A 13,244-nucleotide genomic window follows, 5' to 3' on the forward strand; every position below is an offset into this window, starting at 1 on the left:
CTCCTTTAAGATGCTTTTTAAAGCCAAACTCTTTCTCCAAGCTTTTAATCACCTGTCCTAATATTCCCCCTTGAAGCATCTTGGGAGGTTTTATTAAGTGAAAGGCACTACAGAAATACAAAGTGGCAGTATTGTTGACATTCCCAGAGCAGTACTGAGGGAGCGCCGCACTGTCGGAGGGTCAGTACTGAGGGAGCGCCGCTCTGTCGGAGGGTCAGTACTGAGGGAGCGCTGCACTGTCGGAGGGTCAATATTGAGGGAGCGCTGCACTGTCGGAGGGTCAGTACTGAGGGAGCGCCGCTCTGTCGGAGGGTCAGTACTGAGGGAGCGCCGCTCTGTCCGAGGGTCACTACTGAGGGAGCATCGCTCTGTCCGAGGGTCACTACTGAGGGAGCACCGCTCTGTCCAAGGGTCAGTACTGAGGGAGCACCGCTCTGTCCAAGGGTCAGTACTGAGGGAGCGCCGCTCTGTCGGAGGGTCAGTACTGAGGGAGTGCCGCACTGTTGGAGGGTCAGTGCTGATGGAGCACTGCGCTGTCACAGGGTCAGTACTGAGGGAGCGCCGCTCTGTCGGAGGGTCAGTACTGAGGGAGCACCGCTCTGTCGGAGGGTCAGTGCTGAGGGAGCGCCGCGCTGTCGGAGGGTCAGTACTGAGGGAGCGCCGCGCTGTCGGAGGGTCAGTACTGAGGGAGCGCCGCTCTGTTGGAGGGTCAGTACTGAGGGAGTGCCGCACTGTTGGAGGGTCAGTACTGAGGGAGTGCCGCACTGTTGGAGGGTCAGTACTGAGGGAGTGCCGCACTGTTGGAGGGTCAGTGCTGATGGAGCACTGCGCTGTCACAGGGTCAGTACTGAGGGAGCGCTGCACTGTCGGCAGTGCCGGACCTCTGACGAACTGTTACACACTGTCAGCCCCTCCCAGGTAGATGTAAAGGATTTCAGTCACTATCGGAAGAATTCGAGGAGTGCAGATAGCTCGGAGAGTTGTAGGGTTGAAGATAATTACAGAATAGGGAGGGGCAAGCCATGGAGGGATTTGAACCCAAGGCTGAGAATATTAACTTTAAACAAGAAACTTTCAAAAGGGAATTGGATAAGTACTTGAAAACGAGTAATTCGCAGGGCTATGGGGAAAGAGCAGGGGGAGTGGGACTACCCAATGGATAGATCCTTCACAGAGCCAGCACAGGCATGATGGGCCTAAAGGCCTCCATTCTGTTCTGTTAGGTACTATGATTTAAGGCTACATATCTCAAACTTTTCTCCTGTCAGACCACCATAAGGGGAGTTGATGGATGTTCATAGGATTATGGAATTTGTTAATTTGGTAAAGGATGTGCTGTACAGCCAACGAGAAACAGAATTTAACATAGGTTCATGAGCCAGAAATGAAACTAATCCATAATACAGGAAGAATTTATTCAGAATAAAGAGGTCAACACATACCACAAACTGTCAGCACAGGTGGGATAACAGCAAGGTTCAACAGGGTTTCAATAAGGAAATAGGCAGGTTCCTGCATCTGTAATAATCCTTGGTCATAAATAATATATCAATGCCATAGAATGGGAGCCCATAAGCAATGTCTCCAACACCCCCTCACACCCCACACCGCATCCACCAGCTCCGACTGACCGAAGCAGGTTATAATTGGACTTTCTCAATGGAGGGTAGTCTGTCTAACTGCCAAGTTGCCCCAAATAATAGCCTTGCAAAGCTTCATAATAGTTAACTGAAGAAATCAGACTGGCTTAGTTTAAATGTAAATCTTTTCTTCTTTCCTGCACGTTGTTTGCTATTCACTTGACGGGTCCTCCTGCTCTTGAAAACATCCAAGGCTTTCCGCATAATTTAAAACGAACAAATTGTACATCTATAGCACTTTTAACACAGTAAAATCCCCCTGGGTGCTTCACAGCTGTGCAAATCACATAAAAGTTTAACACCGAGAGAACACGGTGGCATAATGATAATGTCACTTAACTAGTAATCCAGAGGCCCATGCTAATGCTCTAGAGACACAGGTTCAAATCCCACAAGGCAGCTGGTGGAATTTAAGTTCAGTTAATAAATCTGGAATATAAAGCTAGTCTCGGTAACAGTGACCATGAAACTATCATCGATTGTTGTGAAAGCCCATCTGGTTCAAATAATGTCCTTTAGGGAAGGAAATCTGCCGTCCTTACCCGGTCTGGCCTACGTGTGACTCCAGGCCCACAGCAATGTGGTTGACTCTTAGCTGTCTTCGCCAATGACCTAGCCAGCCTATCAGTTCAAGGGCAGTTCGGGACAAGCAATACCCACATCCCATGAAAGAATTAAGCAAAAAAAAAACATAAGCAGGTGACCAAAAACTTGGTCAAAGGGGTAGGTTTTAAGGAACACCTTAAAGGAGAAAAGTGGAGAGAGAGGTGAGGTAGTTTCGGGAGGGTATTCCTGAACTTGAGAACCAGGCAGCTAAAGGCACAGCTGCCATTGCTGGAGTGATTAAAATCAGGGATCCTCAAGAGGCCAGAATTAACAAGTGCAGAGATCTCGGAAGGTTGTGGGGCTGGAGGAGGTTACAGAGAAAGGGTGGGTTGTAGGGCTGGAGCGGCTTACAGAGATAGAGGGTTGTAAGGGCTGGAGAGGGTTACAGAGATAGGGAGGGTCGTAGGAGCTGAAGGAGGTTACAGGTAGAGAAGGGTGAGGCCATGGTGGGATTTGAAAACAAGAATGAGAATTTGAAAACTGAGGAAAAATGGGAGGGATTCCCAGTGACAGCCAATATGCTTCCCACAATAAAGAACAGATAGATTGAATCGCTAATGGATCTTCCTATGCACAAGGTGGCTGCTACCTTTACCTACATAACACTCACTGTATTTCAAAATAATTAATTCTACATGTGTGCATTTAGAGACAACAAGAGACAATTGTAAACCTCGACTGCTTGCTGCACAGGGACTATGGTCAGAGACCGCACTCATATTCCCACATTACAGGCTACACTCACTACACTTTACATCATTGTCTATATCCAATGGTTTTGTGCCAGAAGTCTCTGTTTGCAGCAGGATTATTGGCCTTTCTGCAGGGTTTCTTCGTAGGTTTCTTCCCACTGCCCTCAACCTCCACTCCTCCTTTGCTGGCTGTCTCCTGGTTTCCTCTGTTGATTGCCGGTACGTGCTGGTTGGCACAAGGCAGCGTGACACAGGAAACCACTTCAGGCCTAGGCGTCGACTATATTCACCAGACTCCAAACAAAACATCGCCACTGCAGCTTGCTTCTCTCTGATTAACATCCAACAACACCTCTGCATGACTCACTGCAAAGCCCCCCGCACTGTCCCCTCTGCGGCCCCCACACTGCCCCCTCTGGTCCATCTCTCCCACAGTGCCCCCTCTGAGCCCACCCTCCCGCACACTGCCCCCTCTGGGGCCCCCTCACTGACCCGTCTGAGCCCACCCTCCCGCACACTGCCCCCTCTGGGACCCCCACACTGCCCCCTCTGGGACCCCCACACTGCCCCCTCTGGGGCCCCCCACACTGCCCCCTCTGGGGCCCCCACACTGCCCCCTCTGGTCCACCTCCCACACTGTTCCCTCTGAACCCACCCTCCCCCACACTGCCCCCTCTGAGCCCACCCTCCCTCCACACTGCCCCCTCTGGGGCCCCCTCTGAGCCCACCCTCCCCCACACTGCCCCCTGTGGGGCCCCCTCTGAGCCCACCCTCCCTCACACTGCCCCGTCACTGCCCACTCTGGTCCACCTCTCCCACACTTCCCTCTCTGGGCTTCCCCCACACTGCACCCTCTGGGGCCCCCTCACTGCCCCCTCTGAGTCCACCCTCCCCCACAATGTCCCCTCTGGGGCCCCCACACTGCCCCCTCTGGTCTACCTCTCCCACACTTCCCTCTCTGGGCGTCCCCCAAACTGCCAGCTCTAGCTCACCACCCCCACACTGACCCCATGGGAGCCTCCCCCCACATTTCTCCACCCCTTCCCCCACACTGCCCACTATCCCACACTGCCCCCTCTGGCCCAACCCCCTCTTCCCCCCCCCAACATTGCCCCCTCTCCTGCACTGATCCCTCCATGCTCTGTGTGTCTTGTCCCTGACTGTTATTATATGAATAATATCTGCTAATTGTTCTCTGCTGAAACACTGACTGACTGCCCAAAGAATATAACATTTGGGTCAGGATAAAGCAGTATTTCCTTCATTTGGTTCCTTAATTAATCAATTTTGGAAATTAATCTCAATCAAAATATTCAAAGGAATTTTCCCTGTTACATAATCTTGACTAGATTTAGCCAATTTGAGCATCCCACCATCTCTCCCAATGCTGCCTCCGTAACCAATCGCCTTTCAGTCTCTACATCACCCATCCCGCCCCCACCCCCATTCCAGACAGAGTCATGAGAACACTGGTAGCTATAACTTCCCCTAGTCTCCCCCGACACATAGACTCTCACCGCGGGGTAGACTCGACAGCCGATTCCCCACAATCTCCACCTTTGCTTCTCACTCTGGTGGCCACATTTCACAAGCTGGTACAGTGAAACTTGACCTCTGGAGACTTTTTTTTATGTAGAAAAGTTATTTTACCCCAGAATATCAACCAAATCCTCATTACAGTAGCAGATTCTTGAGCCCAATCACAGAAAGCGTTTTGTAACTTTCACCAACACGGACATGAAGCGGAGTGAAACATTTTATAATGTTTTTCGAACAAGGAAGTCATACTAAACATTTATTGACTGGTCAGGCCCCAGCTGGAGTATTGTGGTCAGTTCTGGGCACCACGCTTTCAGGAGGATGCCAAGGCTTTGGGGAGGGTTCAGAGCAGATTTATCAGGATGATACCATAGCATCATAGAATGTTTACAGTACAGAAGGAGGCCATTCATCCCATCTTGTCCATGCCAGCCCTCTACAAGAGCAACTCAGCTAGTCCCACTCCCCCGCTCTTTCTCCATACTCCTGCAATTTCTCTCCCTTCAGGTGCTTCTCCAATTCACTTTCCAAAGTCACAATTGAATCTGTCTCCACCGCACTCTCAGCCAGTGCATTCCAGATCCTCACCACTCGCTACGTGAAAAAGGTTTCCTCATATCACTGCTGGTACTTTTGCCATGCACCTTATAATCTGCTTGTTCTCAATCCCTTTGCCAATGGGAACAGTTTTTCCCTATCTTCTCTAAATCCCTCATGATTTTGAATACCTCTATCAAATCTCCTCTCAACCTTCTCTTCTTTAAGGAGAACTATCCCACAATCCCAGCTTCTCCAATCTGTCCACATAACTGAAGTCCCTCATCCCTAGAGCCATTCTCATGAATCTTTTCTGCACCCTCTCTAAAGCCTTCACATCTTTCCTAAAGTGTGGTACTCAGAACTGGACATAATACTTTAGTTGAGGCCAAACCAGTGTTTTATAAAGATTCATCATAACTTTCTTGCTTTTGTACTCTATTCCTGTATTTACAAAGCCCAGGATCCTGTATGCCCTATTAACTGCTTTCTCAATTTCTCCTCCCACCTTCAATACCCCCAGGTCCCTCTGTTCTTGCACCCACTTTAGAATTGCACCCTTTATCTTATATTATCTCTCCTTGTTCTTCCTACTAAAATGTATCATTTCACACTTCTCTATATTAAATACCGTCTGTCACTTGTCTGCCCATTCCACCAGCCTGTTTATGTCCTCTTGAAGTCTATCACTATCCTCTTCACAGTTCATGATAATTCCAAGTTTTGTGTCATCTTCAAATTTTGGAATTGTGCCCTCTGCACCTAAGTCTGGGATATTAATATCTATCAAGAGAAGCAGTGGCCCAAGTTCCGACGCCTGGGGAGCCCCACTGCATACCTTCCTCCAACTTGAAAACAGCCATTCATCGCTACTCTCCATTCCCTGTCACTCAACCAACTTCATGTCCATGCTGCCACTGTCCCTTTTATTCCATGGGCTTCAACCTTGCTGACAAGTCTGTTATGTGGCACTTTACCAAATGCTTTTTGGTAGCCCATGTACACCACGTTAACAGCTTTGCTATCATCAACCGTCCATGTTATCAATTCAAAAAACTTAAATCAAGTTTGTTAAACAGGTTTTTCCATTAACAAATCTGTGCTGGCTTTATTTAATTAATCCACATTTGTCCAAGTGATTATTAATTTTGTCCCAGATTATTGTTTCTAAAAACTTTCCCACCACTAAGATTAAACTGACTGGCCTGTAGATCCCTTCTGGCAATGAAGAAGTTCAGTTACGTAGAGGAATTGAAAAATCTGGGATTGTTCTTCATACAGCAGAGAATGCTAAATAGAGATTTAATTCAGCTCTTCAGGATGGAGGCCTTTTGATAGTTTCTCCTGACTTCCTCAATTTCTCTGGCAAGTTGGCAACTCAAAGCCATAGATTTAAAATAATTGACAAAAGAACTAGATTAGAAATAAGGAGAATTTATTTCATACAGAGACTTCTTGTGATCTGGAACACACTATCTGAAGGAGTGGTGAAATCAGATTCCACATGTACTTGAAGAGAATTAATCTTACAGGGAAAAAGCTGAGAGTGATGGTAAATTGGAAGACATTTTCACAGAACCAGCACAGGCACAACAGGCCAAATGCCCTCCTGCTTTGCTGAAAGATTCTAGGATTCACACACTTGAAGGGCCCAATTACCTATCATTGACAGAAAGTAGTACAGAGTCTCCGCTGGCAGGGTTTTGGGGTGATGAGGCTGATCAGAGACTGAAAGCAGCTCCTATAATTTGCCATTACATTCAGCAGTGAAGGGCAAGTACAAAAACTTTTCAGCCAGAATGAAACCCATAATCACCTTTCTTCTTTGCTGTAAGCATGTTACCAAAAATCAAAGGGTTAACAATCAATCAGTGAATCAGGTTATCAAGACACATGCTTTAAAAATGAAGAACTTCAATCCACTGCAAGAGATCTGGAATGGATTATGATTACATACAGTCTCAGTGTTCACCTTTAACAGTGACACCTCCATTACTGGTACCGGAGCATGCCTGTGCATCAGCGATGGGAACAGCAGCTGAATTACCGAATGTGTTCACTGTCAGCAAACCACACAAGGGACGTGCAGGGGAGAGTGCCAGTCCTAGATGCCCCCACCACCCTGCACTCCAAACAGCAGCAGGTTTCACATTAACCTTCTGACTTGCTGCATCATTCAGCAATATTTCATTTTAGTGGCATCTGGGGAATTTTTCTTTATGAATTCCAGGTGATTCCCATACTGATAAGGGCCAGCTTTGGGAACATTACCAGAGAGTGTTTCTCTATTACTGGGAGGTGGGGGTGGGGCGGGGGTGCACAGTCTGAGGGAGGGCACACTGTTCCAGGTGCAATTGGACATCTCTTAGAACTCAGGTAGAGCTGCAATGACCCATGGAAAGTGACCAGCACATTGGCTACATTAACGCACTGGGTTTCTGTGAGTTACTGGGAACTTTCACTGTGGTGAACACTGGACTAGCTGAAGATTAAGGATCGTCTCTCAGCTTGGATAAAGCCAGGCCAGGCCCTCTTTCAACACTGAAGGAGAAAATTAACCAAGAAAATTCTTCCTTTTAAAATCAGCAAAGAAAGCAAGTAAACTACTAAGTGGGTACATTCCCCACCTGGGGGATGGGACCAAACCCCGAGGAGCAGGAGAACCCCATCCGGAGGATAGGACCAAGACCCACTCATAGAGCAGCAATGTCCCAGGTTCCATTCCCAGTCCCTGGGAAGTCTAGCTGATCTCACTCGGAGTAGTGTTAGCTGTGGTATTTCTGCTCTCAGTGACTCCTCTGTCAGAGAGGGGCAATCAGCCCGGGTTCCTGCTCCTGATCACTATCCAGAGACCCCTCCTAGACTTTGGGAAAAGGACAATTTGAGCTGAGCCCTGATGCCAACCATCCATATGTAAAATGGTTAGCTTGCCCACCTTTACTACGTGGACCTCCTTGACTGAAGGAGCAGTGAGTTTTTGGCACCTATGGGATGAGGAAACCACTGGGTCTCCCTCTGCCTGTCTTATTTTGTGCATAACTCACTTCCTGGAGATAAGCAGTGCCTGAGTGAGGGGCTCACAGTGGGTGCAGAGCAGAGCAGAACGAGGTGAAATAACCCAATAGAGAGGTGGCACCTTGGGGCTGTGTGTGTGATTTCAGTGTCAATTATCCTGTAATAAAGCTGCAAGTCACCAAGAGCCTCCGCAGAGCGAGCCCTGCACACGTCCCTTAACCTAACTAGACACACCTCTGAAGTCTGCGCCCATACCTTCCCGCTTCATCCCCATGGCAAGACACTTCTGGTAGCGGCAGTACTGGCACCGGTTACGTTGGCGCTTGTCAATTATACAGTCCTTGTTGTCACGGCAAGTGTAGGTAAGGTCTTTGCGCACTGTGCGTTTGAAGAACCCTTTACAACCTTCACAGCTGTAAACGCCGTAATGTTTGCCTGTAGGGAGGGAAAAAGATTATGAAATTATTCATCTTGTAGTTGGGTGTCCGCATAATGTGAATATCAATATAAACTCAGCACCACTAACCCCATCTACACAGGGGGGAAAGGCATGGGAAAAGGAGATGACCACCTTTCACTACAGAACTACGCTGGGGTACAACCCCACACCAGGGGTACCACATTGCCCTGGGGACACACATCTCCCCCACTTCCCAACCACCCTTCCCCCCACTCAGTGGGGGCACTGCACAGCCCCAGAATACAACAGAGAAACAATTTGAGATTAGTCCAAACAGACTTGTCAATTGGTCATGGATGCATTGACATAGTGATGGTACAGGGCAATGGGACACCACAGAGACCAGTGACACACACATACCTGAAGACCTGTCCCCACAAATGGCACAGATGTGTTTGGTGAGGGAAAGTGGACAGTTTGAGGAATGAGGCGATATTTTAAGCACACCGTTAATTCCCAAAGGTGGTTTCACATCCTCTGTACTGCTGACTGAATTCATGGACGAGTTTATCTGCAACACAAGGAAGAGTAAGGTAAGAAAACGCATTACGCTCTGCGCAATATCCATTCCTCACCCTCCCCCATCTAAATACACTAAAAGCCATCCAGCGTAACTCTGTAGAAGCCCGGTTAAGCTGGTTGTATTATGCCACCGTAGTCCAAGAGAAACAGGCCACACACAGAAACCATGCAGTAAGAGCCAATGAGCAACAATATGCAAAGGGTTAACAGAGGCAATCTGGACTCATTCCGCAGTTGGTGGGAGTGCCGGGAGGTAGGGGGACTGACAGCCTGTGACTGCTCCCATCTTCTTAATCACTCTAAAGAAATTCTGTTCTTTTCAGTGTGCTGCTGTGGAATTTCACACCAATTTCATTTCCCGTTTTCTCTCAGAGTTCCAACTTGCATAGGCACAAGCCCTGAAGGGTGTCAACTCTCACCAGGACACAACACCCAGGGCGTCAACTCTCACTGGGACACAACACCCAGGGAGTCAACTCTCACCGGGACACAACACCCATGGCGCCAACTCTCACCGGGACACAACACCCAAGGCGTCAACTCTCACCGGGACACAACACCCACGGCGTCAACTCTCACCGGGACACAACACCCAGGGCGTCAACTCTCACCGGGACACAACACCCAGGGCGTCAACTCTCACCGGGACACAACACCCAGGGCGTCAACTCTCACCGGGACACAACACCCAGGGCGTCAACTCTCACCGGGACACAACACCCAGGGCGTCAACTCTCACCGGGACACAACACCCAGGGCGTCAACTCTCACCGGGACACAACACCCAGGGCGTCAACTCTCACCGGGACACAACACCCAGGGCGTCAACTCTCACCGGGACACAACACCCAGGGCGTCAACTCTCACCGGGACACAACACCCAGGAGATCAGACTCCGACTGGGGCACAGGTTCAGAGGCTCAAACTCTCACTGAGGCGCAGGTCCAGTGAGAGTCAATTGTCACTGGGGCACGGCACCCAGGGGTGTTGACTGCCACTGGGGCACGGCACCCAGGGGTGTTGACTGCCACTGGGGCACGGCACCCAGGGGTGTTGTCTGCCACTGGGGCACGGCACCCAGGGGTGTTGTCTGCCACTGGGGCACGGCACCCAGGGGTGTTGACTGCCACTGGGGCACGGCACCCAGGGGTGTTGACTGCCACTGGGGCACGGCACCCAGGGGTGTTGACTGTCACTGGGGCATGGCACTCAAGGAAACACCATCAGCCACTCTTGCGTGAGCTGGATGACTTTTTAATCATGGACCTGACGCTCGTTCACAGACACAGACAAGCAGGAGTCTGTTTGTTATTGGATAGAGATCAGGAGCTGGAAGTCTGGCTGTTTTCCCTCATCCCACTACGTCTCTAACTTTGGAATGGAGACAAATTTAGTGCCCCGATCACCATCCTATTTCAGATCAACGAACATAGAGAATGTGAACGCTTCCTGTTGGGACTGTAACTCAAGGGGAATTTACCCAACAGCAACGAGAACAAATTCAAACTTTGGTGGCTGTAGCATTAGAGGAAAACCATGGAAACCACAACCTCTACAAAGCACAAGCTCTCACTTTCAGCAGTACCTTCACAAGAGACTGAGTCCATTGTGTCAGTGAGCTGCTCAAAGGTTTCCATTACATAACTGTGTCATTATACCAAGCCCCAGTAGATATTAAACACATCAAAAACTATTAAATTCATTTGCACTGACCAAACTAACAGTTCATTCAGTTATTCAGGAGTGTGCTGTTATACAGCATATATAGCATGTAAAAGCCTCGGACCTTACACAGGATTCCTTCACCAGTACACTGAATCTCAGTTCTACAGAGTTACAACTTCACAAATCAACTGCCTCAGCATCGCAATGAGTCTTACAACGTATCATACCCCAACAAGCACAGAAACATAGAAAATAGGAGCAGGGGTAGGCCATTCAGCCCTTTGAGCCTGCTCCACCATTCATCATGATAATGGCTGATCATCCAACTCAATAGCCTGCTCCTGCTTTCTCCCCATATCCTTTGATCCCTTTCGCCCCAAGAGCTATATCTAACTCCTTCCTGAAAACATGCAATATTTTGGCCTCAACCACTTTCTGTGGTAGCGAATTCCACAGGCTCACCACTCTGTGGGAGAAGAAATTTCTCCTCATCTCAGTCCTAAATGGTCGACTCCGTATCCTCAGACTGTGACCCCTGGTTCTGGACTCCCTCACCATTGGAAACATCCTTCCTGCATCTACCCTGTCTAGTCCTGTTAGAATTTTATAGGTTTCTATGAGATCCCCCCTCACTCTTCTCAACTCCAGCGAATATAATCCTAACTGACTCAATCTCTCCTCATATGTCAGTCCCGCCGTCCCAGGAATCAGTCTGGTAAACCTTTGCTGCACTCCCCCTATAGCAAGATAAGGAGACCAAAATTGCACACAATATTCCATGTGTGGTCTCACCAAGTCCCTGTATAACTGCAGCAAGACATCCCTGCTCCTGTACTCGAATCCTCTCGCTATGAAGGCCAACAAACCATTTACCTTCTTTACCGCCTGCTGCACCTGCATGCTTACCTTCAGCAACTGGTGTACTAGGACGCCCAGGTCTCGTTGCACATTCTCCTCTCTCAATTTATAGCCATTCAGATAATAATCTGCCTTCCTGTTTTTGCTACCAAAATTGATAACCACACATTTATCCACATTATACTGCATCTGCCATGCATTTGCCCACTCACTCAGCTTGTCCAAATCACACTGAAGCATCTCTCTGCATCCTCCTCACAGCTCAACCTCCCACCCAGCTTTGTGTCATCTGCAAATCTGGAGATATTACATTTAGTTCCCTCATCTAAATCATTAATATATACTGTGAATAGCTGGGGTCCCAGCACCGATCCCTGCGGTACTCCACTAGTCACTGCCTGCCATTAGGAAAAAGACCCGTTTAATCCTATTCTTTGTTTCCTGTCTGCCAACCAATTTTCTATCCATCTCAATAGACTACCCCTAATCCCATGCGCTTTAGTTTTACACGCTAATCTCTTTTGTGGTACTTTGTCGAAAGCCTTCTGAAAGTCCAAATAAACCACATCCACTGGCTCCCCCTCATCAACTCTACTTGTTACATCCTCGAAAAATTCCAGTAGATTTGTCAAGCATGACTTCCCTTTCGTAAATCCATGCTGACTCTGTCTGATTCTGCCACTGTTTTCCAAGTGCTCAGCTATTAAATCTTTTATAATGGACTCTACCTGCAGCCTGCATTCTGTACCTGTCCTGTGAATGTTTGATGGGGACAGTGTAGAGGGAGCTTTACTCTGTATCTAACCCCGTGCTGTACCTGTCCTGGGATTGTTTGATGGGAACAGTGTAGAAGGAGCTTTTACTCTGTATCTAACCCCATGCTGTACCTGACCTGGGAGTGTTTGATGGGGACAGTGTAGAGGAAGCTTAACTCTGTATCTAACCCCGTGCTGTACCTGTCCTGGGAATGTTTGATGGGGACAGTGTAGAGGGAGCTTTACTCTGTATCTAACCCCGTGCTGTACCTGTCCTGGGAGTGTTTGATGGGGACAGTGTAGAGGGAGCTTTACTCTGTATCTAACCCTGTGCTGTACCTGTCCTGGGAGTGTTTGATGGGGACAGTGTAGAGGGAGCTTTACTCTGTATCTAACCCTGTGCTGTACCTGTCCTGGGAATGTTTGATGGGGACAGTGTAGAGGGAGCTTTACTCTGTATCTAACCCCGTGCTGTACCTGTCCTGGGAGTGTCTGATGCGGACAATGTAGAGGGAGCCCCATCCTGTTCAATCTTTTCTGAAGGGTATATCCTCACAGTTCTGCACCATTCCAGTAAGTCTGTCCTGCACCTTCTCCAGTGCCTTTTTATAAAATGAAGACCAGAATTGTTCACAGTTGTCTTGAGTGTTTCTCAGTGGCAGAGATTTCAAGGAAGATTTTGATGAAGGAACTCTGACTCTGCAGTACATTCTACAGCCACAGTGCACCTGTTTCAAACATCAGGAGTTGAGCAGTGTCACAGAGGGTCCAGACTCTGCCCTGATCTGGTGGTCCTATTCAGCTGCTTGCATTGGTGACCTCTACGTCTCTTCCCCAACTCTGAATGTTCATGAAGGTGAACCTCACAGAATCGCAGAATTGTTACAGTGCAGAAGGAGGCCACGTGACCCATCATGTCTGCACTGGCTCTCCGAACGAGCGACTCACCGAGTGC

At 48.6% G+C, this 13,244-nt stretch overlaps 1 protein-coding gene across 5 annotated transcripts in view; it reads right to left on the bottom strand.

Moving 5' to 3' along the window:
• rxrab (retinoid x receptor, alpha b) overlaps window positions 1-13,244 on the bottom strand; it is a 100,049-nt gene that overhangs the window by 30,345 nt on the left and 56,460 nt on the right. For 4 of the 5 annotated variants that reach the window (XM_078550249.1, XM_078550244.1, XM_078550246.1 and 1 more), the window contains 2 exons: window positions 8,850-9,000; window positions 8,264-8,464 (listed from right to left, as the gene is read on the bottom strand). In XM_078550249.1, coding sequence (XP_078406375.1) covers window positions 8,264-8,464; window positions 8,850-9,000 — 352 coding nt within the window. The remainder of the gene's footprint in view (window positions 1-8,263; window positions 8,465-8,849; window positions 9,001-13,244) is intronic. The other variant, XM_078550248.1, reaches the window with a different exon arrangement.

This window comes from Cetorhinus maximus, chromosome 10 (assembly GCF_964194155.1).
Source record: "Cetorhinus maximus chromosome 10, sCetMax3.hap1.1, whole genome shotgun sequence".
Lineage (NCBI taxonomy): Eukaryota > Metazoa > Chordata > Chondrichthyes > Lamniformes > Cetorhinidae > Cetorhinus > Cetorhinus maximus.